The 18891-nt window shown below is 46.1% G+C and overlaps 1 protein-coding gene across 2 annotated transcripts in view; it reads right to left on the reverse strand.

Annotated features, from left to right (window-relative positions):
• Positions 1-1605: 1605 nt before the first annotated feature.
• Positions 1606-18891, reverse strand: part of cdh2 (cadherin 2, type 1, N-cadherin (neuronal)) — a 36113-nt gene continuing 18827 nt past the window's right edge. The window contains exons 3-16 of one of the 2 annotated variants that reach the window (XM_020049360.2): positions 14827-15062; positions 13025-13198; positions 12349-12504; positions 11251-11395; positions 10999-11171; positions 10742-10879; positions 9997-10182; positions 9592-9845; positions 9329-9471; positions 8167-8400; positions 7690-7923; positions 6747-6886; positions 4666-4827; positions 1606-3257 (exon numbers count right to left, since the gene is read on the reverse strand). In XM_020049360.2, the coding sequence (XP_019904919.2) occupies positions 3051-3257; positions 4666-4827; positions 6747-6886; positions 7690-7923; positions 8167-8400; positions 9329-9471; positions 9592-9845; positions 9997-10182; positions 10742-10879; positions 10999-11171; positions 11251-11395; positions 12349-12504; positions 13025-13198; positions 14827-15062 (2582 nt within the window). In that variant the 3' untranslated portion in view covers positions 1606-3050. Of the gene's footprint in view, positions 3258-4665; positions 4828-6746; positions 6887-7689; positions 7924-8166; positions 8401-9328; positions 9472-9591; positions 9846-9996; positions 10183-10741; positions 10880-10998; positions 11172-11250; positions 11396-12348; positions 12505-13024; positions 13202-14826; positions 15063-18891 lie in introns of both variants that reach the window. The other variant, XM_010872316.3, reaches the window with a different exon arrangement.

The following is an 18891-nucleotide window of genomic DNA, read 5'->3' on the forward strand; positions in this document are numbered from 1 at the left end:
GCACATACAGGGGATCAGATGGCAACTGTAACAGCCAGATGGCCAGGTGCACTACAATTCTACTGAGGAGAGAAGTAGTCCATGCTGGCATGTGGGACTAGACACACACACACACACACACACACACACACACATACACATACATACAGACACACAAAGACCAAACAGTTCTCAACACCTCCAAGGGCGATGAGACTAGATAAGACTTGTCACATACAGACATGGGTTGGAAAGAAATGCAGTTATATGCCAGCTTATCTTTTTCTGATTACATAAAAAAAAGAAATCTATAATATTTTTGCTTAAAATTCTAAAATGAAGAAGAGAAAATAAATGATGACACCTTTGGGTTTTCTCAAAGGCATTTAAATTTAACTGTAAAAATATGAACCTAATCAACCTTACACACATGCACAGACACAAAATAGTTCACACACATTTTTCTAATTAAAACACCATCCTTTTTTTGTTTTCTTTACCTCCCACATTCTCAGTCCCCTCCCTTTTCTTCTCTCTCTGCCTCCGGCAGGCTGCAGAGGGAAGATATACAGTAGCTAGAATGCCCTTGAGGGAGTTAACGAACGCAACACTGGAGGGTGAGACTAGCCTCAGTGTGTTTTATGTTGGATTTAAGACAAAGGAAGCCAAAGAAAGGAGAAGATTTAAACCTCCCACAATACGCTTAAGCTCAACCAGCTAAGAGTACTAGAGGACAGACACACACAGAATGACAAATTGGGAATGAATGTGTGTTTACAGTAACCCAGTATGTGGACTGTATAGACTGTTATATACATCAACACTGCTCATTAATAAATCAATGTTTGAATAATAAACTATGAAAAGATCTCCAACCTAATTTCATTTTGACATCTTGTTTTGGTCCCATCCCTAACGACCCGGTTACTAGTGTTTGATTGAATAAGGCCGTCAGAAGTTGCAGTTAAAGGTCCTTGGAACCGTGAAAGCATGCAAAGACAGATTGGTGTATAAGTATGCAGAGATAGACTGGGGTATAATTATGCAGAGATTTGTGTGTATTTGTAGTGTGATGAGGGTGTTGATATAGGAACGAGAAAATGAGAACAGAACGAGAAAAGGGATGGCAATAGGGGATGAGAGAAAGAGAAAAAGAGTTGGTAGTCTAAAAATAGCACTTGCCAGTAGCAAGCTGGAGGTTGAATATGACATTGATCAACTGATACTGGACTGGAGAACTGCCCACAGAGGACACACACACACATATGCACATACACCCATGCATGCACACACACACACACATACACACACACACACACACACACACATGCACACACACACGCTTCCTGAGGCATTAAAATTATAAACTTCAAACCACTGAAACGTATTACTAGCCCATTCCTCTTCAAGTAAAATACACTTCTGTCAATCTTGGAGGGCCAAAGGGATGGAGAGACTAAGAGAAACAGCGAGAAAACACAACATACACAACATCTTAAAATTAGCAGGAAACCCTTGTTTGGAATGGGAAAAGGAGTGTTTCTCCCCGTATGTCTTTGTGTCCTCTGAATGTGTGTATGTTTTTGCAAAGATTGGGAAAATACCTTTATGTATAATGAAAAGATAAAAACATGCAAAAAACGTTTAATCTGTAGTCTAAATTATACATATACAAGGTTCTGTATTGTAATATTTCTTTTAGAGGTCAAGCTCAAAAAGAACAACAGAAAATAAAATACAATCTGTACATATTTGTGTTTACAGTGAGTAGCCAATCAGCAAAGAGTACCAGAGTACCAACACTAAGGCATATAAATGGACAGAATCAACAACTTCATCGTCATCACCATCATCTTGGTTTAGTCAGAGTTGGGGTCAATTTCTATTTAATTCTGTTAAACTCAGGAAGCAAATTAACGTTCCAGTAAAAAAAAAATTGTTACACACAAGCATTGAGGAACATTTTAACTGGAATTTTGTTTTACTTCCTTAATTGGGACATTAATTCACTTCCTGAATTAAAATATCAGTTAACATCCTGAATTAACTGAATTAAAATGATAATAACCCCCACTTTGGTTTCAGTCAAATCCACCAACCAAACCTCAGAGTAACAAAACAATATGTCTGCTACAAAATGTAGGAGAGGAGACTCCTTTTATTTAGCAACCAGCTGCTTAAGTTACAATATGAAAAAAAGCATATAAACAAAACAAAGAAAAACAGGGAAACTAGTGTATCTACAGAGTAGCGTTTACTGTACATGTCTTCTCTCAGTGGGAAGCGTTCATCCTGTTCATCTCCATGGCAATGACGATGACGTACACACTCTGGCAGTGAGGTGTAACATGAACACACACATTCACACACTGCACACATGTTCAAGCCCGTGTTCCTCATTTTAAACGTCTGCTCTCTTACAGCCGGATATCCCTGCAAGTCATGATATGAACAGAATACTAAAACAGAATCCAAAGAATGTACAAAAAGGCACGTTTTATCCCAGTGCTTCTGTACCGTGAGATTCAAGTGTAACTGAGCGTCTTTATCATTGCAAACTGCTAAGAGAGCGCCCAGGCTCTCTCATCCTTAAACAACCAGTGAACCGCCGGGTTTCCTCCCATGGTTTCCATCTGAGCAATGTGCATCCTAGGCATGTGTGCTCTGCTAGCCTCAGTTTGTATGTTAACAGATAAGGCTAGCAGTTGCCACCCAAATGTATTGGACATACTAGCGACCATTAGCATGATGGCTAACACTCCATGCTAATCTGAGTTAGCCTGCATGCTAGCAGGCTAGACTAGCAGTCACTGCATTCTCTTCTGAGTTTTAGCAATCCCTAGCATATGGGCTAATAGGCTAGGCTAGCAGTTGCCACTCCAACATACGTCATGCTGTTGTTATTCCTCTTTCCAGTCCGATCAGGCAAAATAGATGTCTCTTTACCACCAACAATCCTTCCAGGTCCCATGATTTTAAAAAGTGCCACTGATTCCCCCGCCCCTACGTCCCCTATCCCATCCACCTCTTGCCCCTTCCCTAACCCCACTCAGACCCTAGCACGGGGGCTTCTAGTCGTCTCCTCCTCCATAGAGGTCAGCCAGCTTGCGGAAGCGTGGGCCCCAGTCGCTGAGGTAGTCGTAGTCCTGATCACCACCAGAAGAGGAGGAGTGAAGGGAGCTGAGAGAGCCGGCGGTAGAGCCACTGCCCTCGTAGTCAAACACCAGCAGGCTGTCATAAGGAGGCGCCGTTGGGTCATTATCCGCTGCTTTCAGACCCTAGGCAGGAAAGAGGGAGGGAGGGAGTGTATGTATAGGAAAAATCAGAATCAGAGAGCAAGAGGGGTAGAGAGAAAATCAAGGAGCGTGACGAGAGACAAACAAGTAAAAGACAGAGAAAAAGCAAACATTGGCGGGAGAGAGAAACGGAGCGTAGAGAAAGATATAGGTTGAAAGAGATAGTGGATAAGAGAGATAGAGGGATCCGGAGAGCATAGTGAGCAGAGGAAAAGGAAGGATTATGGCGGGAGGAGAGAAGAGAGGAGGATTTAGGTCAGGCTGGACAGATGCTGGGTCTGTCTCTCTGAGGAGATTCAGCAGATTACTGAGCACAGCACAGATATTTATAACCAACCAGTATTGCACACACACACACACACACACACACATACATATATACGCCACAGCGTAGACATCATCACAATATTGTTATAACTTTGTCTTAAATTGTTGTTATGGACATGCATTACAAATCTGATAAGCTGGGACTCTAGACATGTTTTGGGGATATGTCACTCTTTGTAGACTAAGGATCTCTGTATGTCATACCCCCAACTGTCGCTATCATTTGATTGACTTAAGGAGGAGTCAGGCAGCGGAAGAAGCATCGCCTTGTCGTGTCTGCTAGATTAAGCTGTCTAGATCAGCTCGCCACGTCTGACAGCTCGCTTCATTATTCAGAGCTGTGTTTGGCAGACGGCTCTATCCTTCCTGCATAACCCGGTGGCACACAGACATACACACATCACACTCATCACACACGATGCCTTCAACTGGAAAGAAAGCATCTGAATCAACCCATGGCCAAGACTTGTTCTAATCTTAATAGATTCAACAGAAACATTAGCAATAGGGTACATTTTAAGTTTTAAGTTCCAACCAAGAACTGGCTTCTGTTGTAAGTCAATGTGGGAAGCAATTAGGATTACTTTTTTTTTTTGGGGGACAGAACAACACATTTTTCACCATGCCAGCTTGGGGATTTGACAGAGCAACCTTTCAGGTTCCTAGTCAGTTTCTCTAATCTCTAGGCTACCTGCCGCTCCTTTCACATCAAGCACCTCAGCAGACAAGCTGAGATTGATTCCGCTGTAGAGCCGACAGGAGTTGGAGCCTAAAGCCAGTCTTTCTCTGGGATTAATGGACGTCTATGGATTTACCTTCAATTAGCCCGCCGGGCCAGCCCATGTATGTACCACACTAATCTGCACTGTTAGCAAAGCCAATTAAGAACTAAATAAAAAGACAAGGTCCCCTTTCCCGGTGTCACGCACACACAATTACAATACATTTGACATTAAGTAGAGGCTCATCTAGACCAATTTACAGCAGTGAATACATACAATAATTTTTTCACGCTAATACAACATCATCCGGTTTAACCCCCCCGAGCCCTCTCTATGGCTACCTCGTGGATGAAGTCTCCTATGTCTCCAGGGTGGGGCGCAGCAGAGCGGAGAGGATACAGGTGGTCCTGGTGAAGGGGTCTCTCATCCATACGCCTGACACCCACCTTCACCATCTCCGGCTCCAACGCATCGGGCTGCTGCAACTGGCTGAGGTCGTAGTCCTGGGGGGGGGGCAGGGAGGGAGTGAGGGATTATTAACATGTTTAATTAAACACAGAGATACCATGCAGAAGTCATTACTTCATCATTACCACGGGAGGCCATCGGGGGTTGTTACCACGTAAGACCCAGTGGCGCCGTTGCTATGACCAAAATGCTAATAAGCGGCGTATGCTACGTGAACAAAACTCAGGGAGATGACACCGTGGAACCTTGTCGCACGTGGAACTGCTCTCAGAACACGGGCTACTCGGTCCCATACCAACATCACCGTATGCCAAAAGACTGAGCTACAGGGAGAGCGGGGGAGTGATGGGGGGGAAACGAAACGGAAGAGGGAACAAGAGAAAGAGAGAAAGCGGGAAGAGGAAGAGATAAAGGAACAGAGAAAGGGGGAGATTCTGTATGGGTCGAGGGGGTTGGAAGAGTGGAGATGAAAGGTAAAGAGGTATGGGCCCTGATCTTTCCCCTATTGGGGTGTGTCAGGCTCGTTGTGGAATCGTCCGAAAACACATGATGAAGCATCTATCTCCAGGAGGAATCGTCCGAAAACACACAATGAAGCATCTATCTCCAGGAGGAATCGACTACAAGAGCGTTTTTAGGCACAATAAAGGCCGGGCATGTAACAACCTTGGGCTGTGTTCACTGTAATAGCTAACCAATGAAGCTCTTTCAGGGGACAGCTGTGAATGCCACCATAATATGATGGACAGAGAAGAGGAGAGGAAATAGACGGAGGGCTTTGTCACTCGGCTATGCTTTATTGTTATATCCCAGACATAGGAGATGTGCAAAGTGAGTTCCCAATGGCACTCTATATCCTTTATTGTGCACCATTGTTGACAAGGGCTCATAGGTATTAGGGTGTGATTTGGGATTTAGCACAGCCCTCTCTACCACCAGCCAGGTAGCCAGGAGGTAGCTATGCTTTGTTACCGCTCACCATCCACACTGGGTAACTTACACAAAAAGCTGCCAAAATGTTATTATCCCTTTCAAACCTTGACTGTAATGGGAAGAGTGGGTGTGTGTCATTGGAGAGGCTGTGCTTTGGCAGTCTCGGAGTCTGGAATGTTCTATGAAAGAGGTGGTGCCGTTGTTAGCAGAATGTGAATGAAGACCATGTGGCCATCAACACCCTACTGTTAAGTACCAGAAAAGAGACTCACGATGCAGGAGTCGTGTGAGTCCGTGTACATTCCTTTGTGTCTGGATTTATTCCAGGTCAGGCCTGTGTAGTCGTTAGCAGCGACAGTAAGTCAGCACACGACCAAGAACAAAGTGCTGTTAGCCTCAGAACTGCTAAGGATTTTTTTGCTTCCCAAATGGCACCTAGATTCCCTAAACAGTAGTGCACTTCTTTTGAACAGGGCCCTGTGGGAAGTTCCCTCTGCAGCTGGCGTCAGTGTAGGACAGTGAGCATTTAGCAACAGAGAGACAGAGTGTGTGGCTGTACTGGTCACTGGCCTGGCTCCTCCACTCACCGGCCCAGACAGACAGACTAATCTGTTCCACAGCAGGAGGCCTGATCAGGGGGGACTAGCCACTCCACTCTCCCAACAGTTCGTTTCCTCAGCACGGCTGATTCCCAGACGTGACAATTTCCACAAACAGCGGGACGGAAGGGAGCCTCATCCATTTAGTGAAAGATGGCCTCTCTTAATGTTTATCGTGGCCTCTCAGAGGTCCATTAATATCCAATGACTGGTTGGCTAGCTCCTCCAGCTCCCCCAGTTTTACAGGCGTTTAGTTTGTCGACAGGGTGGGTACAATCCCTCTCTCCTGTCCACTGTAAATCACCCCCACCCCCCCACCCCCACCCAGCCCTGACCTCCTGCCTCTCCTCTTAGCCCTCGGCGGATGAATCCGCAGCCACGGTCCCTGTCGTGATGATAATGGGAGCGCTTTTAATGTCTACCTGGTCCTCCTCTCCTCCTCCCTCCTCATCGTACTTCAGTATGTTGTCCCGGACGTCGTCCTCCGGGTCGATGAGGAGCTGCTTGGCCTGGCGCTCCTTGTCCCTCCTCTTCATCCACATCACAAACAGCAACACCATCACTAGAGGGGGAGAGAGATAGAGCAGTGGAGGGAAGGAAGGAAGAGATGTTGAGGGAGAAAGAGAGCGAGCGGGGGGTGGGTGAGGGAGAATGGGGAGGGGGCAGGGAGAAGGGGAGGGTGTAATTAGTATTTCACAACCATTTCATTTGATCGGTATAAAGAGCTTACTTCAGCACCAGTGTGCCTCGCATCAATGGCCACGTTTACACTGTACTCCCCTATCAATCAAGAACACTCAGAGAGAGAGGGAATGAGGGAGGGAGAAGGAGGGAGATATACGTGTGTGTGGGGGGGGGGGGGGGTATAAAGCCATAAAAGAAACAACATGCTTCAGTTTTATCAGTTTTCTTTCAGCCATATTTCTCTTGCATGTTTTAAGCTTGACAGGAGCTTGATCAGCGATTTCCTGGTTTGATCCAGATAATCTGCTGGGATTTCAGAGTCTGACTGTGAGGACGTTGATGGGTACAGTAACCGGTAATGCAGTGGGTAGACTGGGTAAGACTGTGGGCAGATTTAACCAAGTTGCGTAGAGGGTTGTATTAAAAAAAAAGGGTGGGGGGGTGGGTACTTAGTGGTGCTTGAACCCCAAAAGGAGCAGTCAGGTTAGGCAGATTTACAGATAGCTTTTAATGTAGCCACTGTAATCTAATGTAATCTACAGTAGCTGCTGTCTGCGGGGAGACGTGGGTGGAGGCCAAACGTTTACGCAGATTACGTCTTCATAGCGGAGCGATAAAACACAGTGTCTGTGCTCTGCTATTGGGGGACGGGACTGTCTGTGGATGTACGACCGCCCTCACCCAGCAGTATGATGATACAGAGGAGGATGGCGATGATGGCTCCCGTTCCCAGCCCGGCAGCCATGATGCGCTCCATGTCCACACAGTCCCCGTGGTGGTCGCACTGGCACACCTTCACCCGCAGGTAGGACGTGTTGGACATGGGCAGGTTGCCCGAGTCCGTGATGATGATGGGAACCTCGTAGACGCCGCTCTCCAGGAAGCCTATCCGTAACCTCATCTGAGCATATTCACCTGGAGGAGGAGGAGGGGTTAGACCGGAAGGTATCGGAAGGCGGACGACGGGATGTGACGGGGAGTGGGGTTAGAGTGATGGGCCGGGCCAAAGGACGTACAGAAGGACAGAGATGGAGAGAAAGAGAGACGGGGAAAAAGAGGTTCCTTTTCTCAGGCCGAGCGTTTCTTTTTCATACCGACCTGAGCGAGAGCGATAGCGGAGAGAAGCGGCGGAGACGAAACGCGGACAAAAAGGCTAACCGTTTAGATGCGACAGGGTCCAGTTCCGCCGCGCGTCCGCAGGCCGGTTGGCCAGTTCGAAGGCGAAGGGGCCGGCGTTAGGGGTCAAGTCGGGGTCGTTGGCGGTGATGTTGATGCCGTTGGGCTCGGGCTTCTCGCACATCTCCACCTCCGGAGGGAAGACACGAGGAGCGTTGTCGTTTATGTCCAACAAGTACATCTGCAACGTGCCGGTACCGCTGGCTGGGGGGACGCCTGAGAGGGAGGCCAAAAAGCGGAGACCAGTGAGAGAGGCAAAGAGGAGACCCCTCGCTCACCCAAAATGACTCAACGGAAAGCTGTTTAATATGATAACAAATATCAGGAACCAGGATTGCAAAAGTCTGCTTGCTTTTTCTCCCCCCTCAACTCTACTAGTGCGATAACAACCCTTATAGGGACATTGCTGCACACAAAACAAACAGGATGGATTATGTCACACCCGAACCATTCAGCAACACCCAAACAACACCCACACTCCATCAACAGCTATGAGGTGATCTGACACACCAGCAGGGGGAGTGACAGAACCAGTTCAAAAAATCAGTATGTTAGGTAGGATGTCTGAGGCCCAGATAGTCTGGCTCTGTGCTGGCGTGTGTGTGTGTGTGTGTGTGTGTGCGCGCGCATGTGCGTGTGTATCTGGCAGGCGCACAATGAAGAGCTCTGTCAGAACCTTGTTAAGAAACAGCAGGGGCTCTGTGTGTGGTTGTATGTACAGTACCTGTCAAATGTTTGGACACACCGACCCCTTCACTTGAATGGGTAGGTGTGTCCATAGTTTTGACTGGTACTGTATGTATGCGTGTTCGTGTGTGTGTGTGTGTGTGTAGTTATGTGACAGGGTAAGAGAGTTTGTAGAGAATGGGAGCACTAGCTGTGTATTCATGTGTATTCACGTAGTAGTAGTACTAACATTGTGTCTGAGATTTTCTTTGACTTTTGTGTGTGGCTCAGACAATAAAAGGATTTTAGGAGCACTGAGAAAGTGCTTCACAACTGAATGAATAGTAGCTGAATAATATAAATGTAGCAGTAAAGTTTAGCCCTAAGCGCTCCTTTGCAAGAATACCCGTCACCAAATCTAAAGAGTAAGCACTAAAAACAATGTAGGCCCACACACACACACACACACGGCACTAACCGTTGTCCGAGGCCATGAAGGTGACGTTATAGAGATTATTCTTCACGTAGGGAGACTCTCTGTCCAGCACAGCGATGGTGGAGATCCGCCCGTTTACAGGGTCTATCTCCAGCCAATTAGCAGGGTCAAACAGCTTGGAGTAGCTGGAAACCAACCAATGAGGGATTAGAGAACACCATCACAACAAGCAACATGACACCACACGATGCACTTGAAACAAGCCCCCTCCCTCTGTCCCAGTCAACCCCCTCTGGTTTCTGTACCGTATGTTCTGCTGCATGTATCTGTCTGGGTCCTGGGCTGTGAAGGTGGTTAGCAGCGACCCGGCTGGTAGCCCCTCCTCCAGTTTGAGCCCTTTAGGGTTGGGGGAGAACTCTGGGCTCTCGTTGACGTCGGTGATGCGTACAGACACGGTGGCGGTGGACTGGCGTGGCAGGTGGATACCGCGCGCCAGGGGAACCTGGTTCTCCGCCAGCACCGTCAACATGTAGGAGCGGGTGAGCTCGTAGTCTACTGGCTGAGGAGACACACCCCGTTAGAACAAGTTTGCGCAGTGGTTAGGAAAGTTGCATTTACGCGCTCCCGAAATGTATTCGTGCCGAAATCCCGGGCGGAATGTGTCTGCGGGCCAGTGGGACGCGCGTGCTGTCGATGGTGGGATGTTCTACCTTGACCACAGTGACCAGTCCCTCGTTGGTGGTGGGGTCGGTGGGGATGGAGAAGCGTCCAGTTGGGTCTCCGGCCGTGATCCGGTAAACTGTGTTCCAGGCAGCCGTGTGTGGCTGGTCCTTATCTGTGACCGTCAGGTTGGCTACAATCACTGTGACGCGGTTCTCCTGAACCTCTCCGTAGAACTGACAGTGAAAGGAGAACAATCATGCTCGGTAATATGAGAAAGATTTGTCATGCGCAATTGAAGACATCCAACGTTGTTCACCGAAATATCGTTCCTGTGTGTATATGTCAACTGACTGTCTGTCTCTCTGAATGTCTGTCACTAGCTCCAAGTTGCTACACCTCTATTCAGAGGAATCAGTCAGATAATCAATTAAGTTATTTTAATTGATTAAAAATAACTTAATTGTGGGTCCATACGTGTTAGTAGAACAGAACTGGAACAAGCTCTGTCCTCTTTCAAATGTATCAGCAAGTCTATCGGCCAATCTCCCACTGAATATTTAAAGATAAAAACACAGGCGAATTCAAGTTTTGCCTAAGGCACTGGAACTAATGATGCATGCCTTTTCATGACAGATCTTCATACCGTAGAAAGCCTGTAGGAGATCACTACACCTCCAAAATCAAGCTGAGATTGACTGGAGACCATTGTATTAGCCAAACAAGTTGTAATTGGCCGCACAACTTAACTTTAACAGGATGTTCCATTTTCGACAAGGCTAGTCAGTAACTCACCGTGTCAGAGGTAAACTCGGGAGGGTTGTCATTGACGTCAGTGACTCTAATGATAGCTGTAGCTGTGTTAGACAGTCCATAGGTGGGGTTCCCCTCCATGTCAGTCGCCTGGATGATCAACTTGTACTGAGAAACTTTCTGGAAGAAGGAAAACAAAAGGCTCAGATTACAACAAATCTAATCAGACAGTTAGCATTATAGACACACTCTCGCTCTCTCTCTCTCTCTCACACACACACACACACACACACAGCTACCTCTCGGTCAAGCCCCGCAGCCACCGTGATGATGTCTCCTGTCTTGTTGTTGATGGTGAACATGTTGGAGGAAGGGCTCTCTGGGTTCTGAGATAGAATCTTGTATCGGAGCATCCCATTGGCCGTCTTCGGGTCATCCTTGTCCACTGATGTCACGGTCATAACAAAGGACCCTGGAAACGGAAAACAAGCGGTCAACTAAAAACCTCCCACCCAAATGGACTGTTTGTGTGCCCGTGACTGTGTTGTTACCTGGTTTGGATCCCTCTGGCACTGACCCATTGTACACAGTGTGTGTGAACTCTGGCCTGTTGTCGTTCATGTCTATGACGTTGATGACGATGTCGATGGGATTCTCTACCTGGTTTCCATTCAGGTCCACAGCATGGGCTCGCAGCTACAGGACACAGATGGTGGTGGATGGTTAAGGCTAGACATGGACCTCTGATGGACGAACAACTGCAGCCTCCAGGTCCCCGAGAAAACCAATGCAGGGTTATCAGATGGCATTCTGAAGCCGGTTTAACCGGAATGCCAGTCCGGTCGTCGGACTGGATTCAAGAGGCTGTCCTCTTTCTAATATTTGAGAGTTTTCCCGAAAGATATAGCTCGAGACGTTTCCTGGTCTCCCACATGGATCTGACATGATGCTATATAAGTATGTTCAAGCGCTATGATAATACCTTCTCATGGGCCTTGGTGATAGGTGTAGTTTTCAGCACATTACTTACACCTCAGAGCCACCCAGGGTAGTGATGGGGGATGGGTGTGGAGTACAGGGATTGGCCATTGACTCGGAGGTTAGCGTACACTTGTCCTGTCTATGATGACTCTAGGGACCCGTAAGTGCTGCTCTCCTCAAGCCTCTCTAAGAGAGAAAACCCTGTCAGAGAAAAGCCATCGCAGAGAGGTGGAGAGGCCTACCACAATCCACGGAGGAGGAGCGGCCACGTCGCTCTACCGTTAGAGTAGCGACCAGCTGTAGCCGGTCTCATACATAGCTGCTCCACTGGCTGTGCTGCTTCCTATTCCCTGTCTCCAGTACTGCCACGGCAACCGCTCATGAATATTCATGGCGAAGCATCCATGACTCTGACAACTACATCACGCCGCATGAATATTCATGAAGACCCACCCTTCATGCAAATGCCCTGCGTGCGGATCAGAGTCAGAGCTACTCACGCATACAAGTATACGAGATCAAAGTTTACATTCTCCGACTGAAGTTTCCTACCCAATTCACTCTGTATGGCATTTCACATAGACCTACAAAGAATACTCAGCCAAGCGTAACTGACCGGAATGGGGATGTCATTCTTCTCACTCTAATTCTATGAGCTGAAAACCTACATGGAAGTTGGCAATGTCTTCGCGGTCAAGGGGTTTTGTCACAGAGAGTTGACCGGAGATGGGGTTGATGATGAATATTCCGGTTGGAGGCTGATCAGCGCCCGGCCCGGTCACACTGTAGCGCAGGAGACGGTTCTTATCACGGTCCGACCGGATCTAACAGGAGGGCCAGAGACACAGAGGAGGAGAGAGAGAGAGGGGGGGAGGAGAGAGAAAGCGATATTTCCACTTTAGACACAGCTAGAAGCACATCTTAAGCTCCCCTCAACACCCTTCAATAGGCTGCACAGACACAGGCTAGAAACAGCCTTAATAAAACCTGTGGAAATCCATACTACCATTCTACCACTAACCCCCTGATTCTCCTGAGGCTGCCCACCAGAATACAAACACCAAATCAGCAGATGGTGTTAGAAGGAACGAGTGAGTCCTATAGACACTGGATAACCCCCCCCCCACACACACACACACACACACACTGTAGAGACACACACACACTGTAGACACACTCTCTATACAACCATGTGAGCTAGCTGCCAATTGACAGACTTTGTGTGACAGTGTGTTTGTTGTCCTTGATAAGCCCCACTGGGAAATGTGTGGGAAATGTGTCCCAACTGTGCGTGTATCTGTGTGTGTATGTGAGTGCGCATCTATGCGTGTCTATGTGTCATACCCTGACTAGCTCCTCTGGGAACTGTCCTCGTGAGTTCTCTGGGACGTTGATGGGAGGGATGACCCAGTCCCTTTTCACCCTCCGCAGAGATCCATCGCCCCCGACAACCACACTGCGCCACGGAAACACAATCTCCCGCCCCTGCTGAGTCACAGCTGCGGAGCTGGAGTTCACCTGCTGGGACCAGATAACATCGAAGGTTAAACACAGGTCACGCAGATAAAGACAAGCACACACACAAACCAGAAAAAAACACCAAACATCCACGTTCACAATTTCCCTCAATCTCTCCACTACGCCTCCGGGAATCCACAGCCCCCCCCCCCCCCCCACACCCCCCCCCCCCCACACCCCCACACACACACACAGAATCAATCCCAGGATGTGCTTCCAGAGCTGAAGCTGTTTATGTCCAGTAGGTTTGTATGGGTTCCGGCCTGGTGACTCTGAGTATTTATGACCTCAATCCACAGAGCTGGATTAATGCTTTCATTACTGAGGACCTGATCAATGTCTAGCCATGGCTTTGTGTGCATATATGTGTGTGTGAATGTGTGAGTATGGCCAAAGGGGTCCCCTCCAAAGTATCTACAGCCTATAAATGCATGCGTTGTGACACAGTCACTCTAATATGCGCCATCTCATCTCTGTACTCAAGTTCTCAGCTTCTGTCAAGCCTTCTTTTACATAATTAGATTTTTTTTCTCACTGGAATCTCTTCCTCCCCACTTCTCCATCCATCTTATTTTTTCTACTCACTCCAAACCCGCACTCTCTTCTTGTATTTGGATCCATCCATCTCTTGAGAGAGCTAGCTGACTAATAGCTGCTTAACACTCTACTTGTTACATTTCATAGCTTTAATTCACAGTTCTGGAAGTGCTTGTGTTTCAGACAGCTTTTTCTTTCCTCGCACCGTTTTCCCTGCTCCCACCGAAGGCTGAGATACTCCAACAGACACCAAGCATATGGCACTGCTCTATTTCTGGGGAAATGTTTACAGGATGATGGGAGTGGGTTCATGCAGTACCTCTTTAATGTCTCCTCATTCAGAGGAGACCTCTTCATTGATTTATTGGTTGCTTCACACACAGCAGGCAGCAGCACCAGATGCTAAGGATCGGTCCCAACCGGCCACCTATAACCTATGCAGGGCACTACTAAGGAACCATATCCTGGATTGAAGTGGTGCACTATAGGGAATAGGGTGGTGTTTGGGATGGGGCCTATACTGTATTGAGCGTGGGCTTGTTCCCGTGGTGATTAGTACTTCACTGGCCGTGAAAGACCAACAGAGTAGGCTATGAGTTTTGACATGCTCCTAGTTAATGTAACATTAATTAATCTGCATGGATAAGTCGGAGTGCTGGTTAAATGGACTGGGTGGTGGTTTATGTACTGCTGATGGATAATTGATGAACTGCTCATCCCTCAACACTGCCCATCACTATAGAGCTACTTCATCAACAGGGCTTCATTGTTCCTTTGTCCATCCTTCGGGCCGGGGAGTGGTCATGGACTACAAGCCTTGTGTCTCAGTTTTGATGCCGGTTGCTTGCAATGGGGGCTGCCGGTTCGATTCCCAAATAAAGTGTTTACATCCAAGCACTCCCTATTATCAAGTCGCTCTGGATGAGAATGTCTCCGAAATGACAACATTATTATTTGCAGTTTTCCGGAACTAACCACACTTACACAGTGTAAACGTACAGCTTCTCTAAATTGCTGTGGACAAAAGTGTCTGTTAAATTAAAGCATAAAAAAAAAAATATATATATATATATATTATATAAAATCCCTACTTGTTTGTGGTGCGTCAGTTCTGCCGTCGGTCGGGGTGTCCGCCGGAGGTGAACGCGCGTTTGCCACTCCTCCTTGGTCTTCGGATCCTTTGCCTTCACCACCAGGAAGGCTCTTTTCCCGTGGGCCAGACGGAGGGCATGCCGGGTATACACCACACCATCACCTCCCAGTCTGAAGTCCTTACCGCCTCTCACCTCCAACAGCACCGGGCCCATGCCGCAGTCGTCAAACTTAACTGCACGGGGAGAGGGGGGAGAGGGGGGAGAGAGGGGGAGAGACCAGCATGATATTAAAACAGCTCCCAGGACTACACTGGCGCAACTGTTACATGACTGATACTTCTCATAAAATGTAATCTCCAAGTAACAATCATTCTCCTTATAACCTTAGCAATAAAGGCTTACTGTATATCAGAGATGAGCACCCCCCCCCCCCCCACCCCCCCGTTTCTGCAGACCCGCAGATTCACAAAAAAATAATCTATATATATATTTGGTCGTCTCACTCATGATTTCAGAATTTCTTTAGACCTGATTATATCAAACAAATCAAAATTATTTCATAAAGTACTTTTAACATCAGCTGTTGTCACATAGTGTTTATACAGATACCCTGCCAAGAAACCTCTAAGAGAAAATAACCAGAAATGGATGCACCGTGGTTAGGAAAAACTCCCTAGCAGGGTCCGAACCCAAAAAGAAACCAGTCGTACATATTGCAGTTTTTAGTTTGCCAAAAGATCAAATCGAGAAAGAATATATGTCTGGTGAGAGCACAATCTCAAATAATACACATAACACAGCCATTGTTCCACAATCATATATTGTGGGAAGTCTACAATCTATTTGCTGAAATGGGTTGGAAAGGAATATTCGTTAAGCACCTTAGAAGTTTCTGAAACCCATTATTCTCATTTGTAGGACCTAACTATTGTTACACACTCATTGCTCTTGTCATTTTTTTTTTTACCTGATTAGACTGATGTTAAAGGCTGCTTGTATACGTGATTTTAGCTTGTGTCAACATGTTTTTGGTGTTAGCAACTGCGGCGCAGCAGTTTTATCATAATTTCTTTCTATTACTATTGTTGCCCACGGAATGCTAAAATGCGGTCAAACTTGAGATTTTAACAATTTTGGTTTACAAATACCACCACTGTTTAGTAGTGTTTGAATAACTAGACCCATCGCTAGTTTTTCATTCACTATACAATCTGCGGTGTGGTGTTTGGTATACTCAGTTATGACTCTGTCTGTTTTGTTATTTAGAGACCACACATTGAAGAAGAACAAGTCAGTCAGCATGAAAATGTCAAACATTACTACATTACTACCCCCAAACCCTTGAGGAGGGTAACTTTGCAGAGGTCAGAGAGAGCTAACCATGGTAAGACAGGGAGGTAGAGTGAAAAGAGGAGCCCACATTTGTATATGTGGGTGTGGCGCGATGGAGGGAGAGTGTAAAGCATACTAAAAGATGTGTCTTTCAGTCACAGGAGATTTGTGTTTGGCCTGCTGTGTGACCTAAAAAAACACATACACATTACAGTGAGCACAGTAGCTATAAAAAGTATACACACCCCTGTTAAAATGGAAGGTTTTTGTGGTGTAAAAGAATGTGACCTATAATGTGAACAATTCAATTGAAAAACAAACTGAAATTTGCCATTCACAGGGAAAAATGAAAAATAAAAACCTTACAATAACCTGGTTGCACAAGTGTGCACACTCTCTTATAACTGGGGATGTGGCTGTGTTCAGAATTAATTAATCACATTCAAACATTCAAATGGTAAATAGAAGTAATTACACACCTGCCATCATTTAAAGTGACTCTGATTAATAACAAATAAAGTTCAGCTGTTCTAGTAGGATTTTCCTGACATTTTCTTAGTTGCATCTCAGAGCAAAGGCCATGGTCCGCAGAGAGCAACCAAAGCATCAGAGGGATCTCATTGTTGAAAGATATCAGTCAGGAGAAGGGTACAAAATAATTTCCAATGCATTAGATATACCATGGAACACAGTGAAGACAGTCATCATCGAGTTGAGAAAATATGGCACCACATTGACATTACCAAGAACTGGACATCCCTCCAAAATTCATGAAAAGAAGAGAAGAAAACTGGTCAGGGAGGCTTCCAAGAGGCCTACAGCAACATTAAAGGAACTGCAGGAATTTCTGGCAAGTACTGGCTGTGTGCTACATGTGACAACAATCTCCCGTATTCTTCATATGAATGGGCTATAGGGTAGGGTGGCAAGACAGAAGCCTTTTCTTACAAAGAAAAACATCCAAGCCCGGCTGAAGTTACCCCAAACGCACAAGGCCATAATTCCAAAAAGTATGTTTGGCACAAAAACAACACCTCACATCGCCCAAAGAACACCATACCCACAGTGAAGCATGGTGGTGGCAGCATCATGCTTTGGGGCTGTTTTTCTTCAGCTGGAACCGGGGCGTTAGTCAGTTCCAAATACCTGGCAATTTTGGCACAAAACCTTCATGCATCCGTTAGAAAGCTGAAGATGAAGAGAAAGATCACCTTTCAGCATGACAACGACCCAAAGAACACATCCAAATCCACAAAAGCATGGATTCACCAGAAGAAGATTAACGTTTTGGAATGGCCCAGCCAGAGCCCAGACCTGAATCCAATTGAACATCTGTAGGATGATCTGAAGAGGGCTGTGCACAGGAGATGTCCTCGCAATTTGACAGATTTGGAGCACTTTTGCAAAGTAAGTGTGGGCAAATATTGCCACATCAAGATGTGCCATGCTAATAGACTCTTACCCAAAAAGACTGAGTGTTGTAATAAAATCAAAAGGTGCTTCAACAAAGTATTTTTTTAAGGGTGTGCACACTTATGCAACCGGGTTATTGTGAGTTAAAAAAAAATTCCCCTCAAAGATTACAGTTTTCAATTGAATTGTTCATGTTATAGGTCACATTATAGGTGGAAAAATACATGATTTATCTTTGTCTCATTCTTTTACATCACAAAAACCTGGCCTTTTAACAGGGGTGTGTAGACTTTTTATATCGACTGTATCTCTCTGTGGAGGGACATGCATCTCAGGCAGGGCTGAGTAAATGCTCATGAATCATCCAGAGAAATGAGCTGAAAGCTACATTGTGCTGAAGCTAAACACTAGCTGCAACCTATCCTCTCCTGTCCTACAACATGCATCATCTACAGCGGAAGAACTAGGACAGAATTGTGTTTAGTAGGGCTGTATGTTTGTTTGTGTGACAGTGTTTGTTTCTGTGTGTGTGTCCCTGGGGGTCCTCACATACACAGACCTTAAACATTTGTCCTTTCTATTTTGTACATTTGATTTGTGGGTCCCAAATCAGGTATGTGAAGTGTGTGTTCCTGTTTCAGTATCTTGGTCCTCACTACAACAGACAAAAAGAACGAAAATGATTTAGACAGTCCTCACTTTGACTTAGAAGCTTTATCTAGAGTCCTGCATATGAATCACTCAACCGATGGAATAAAAGCAATTTTTCTACTGGGGGTTGGCTTGCCTTTCAGAACTATTATTTTGCAGGTCGGGAACATATTAAGCAAAGACTTAACTTTACTTCTGTGAAAGGTGAGATAATCAGCTCTGTCTCCCTCCCACTCATCTTTCCTCTCGACGAGGGAGTAACTACAACAGCAGCTGTTTGCGCGGAATTCAATAAGCCTATAAAATGCCATTTAAAGTTCAAATCAGAGCTTGTTGTACAAAAAAAAATTTGCTCCCCTCTATCCGACACATGCTAAAGAAACAACCTGTGCTTGGTTTATTGGCAACATAGCTGAGAAAATAGAACATAGGCTACACAGCGGATCAAGTTGCTTCGCCTCCATGCCTACTGACTAAGATTAATGAATGTGTAAACAACAAAATCTCTGCAGTTCGTTGTCTTTGTGCTCATCACCCGCTCTTCTGTTAGAAAAGTAATCTAATTGTTTTAAAGCTGCAACTAGGCCTACTGTCGTTTTTTAATTCATTAAGAAATACTATTTACTGTATGCTTAGTAGTTACCCCCGTACCCTATTTGAACCCTG

Source organism: Esox lucius, chromosome 8, assembly GCF_011004845.1.
Source record: "Esox lucius isolate fEsoLuc1 chromosome 8, fEsoLuc1.pri, whole genome shotgun sequence".
NCBI classification, from domain to species: domain Eukaryota; kingdom Metazoa; phylum Chordata; class Actinopteri; order Esociformes; family Esocidae; genus Esox; species Esox lucius.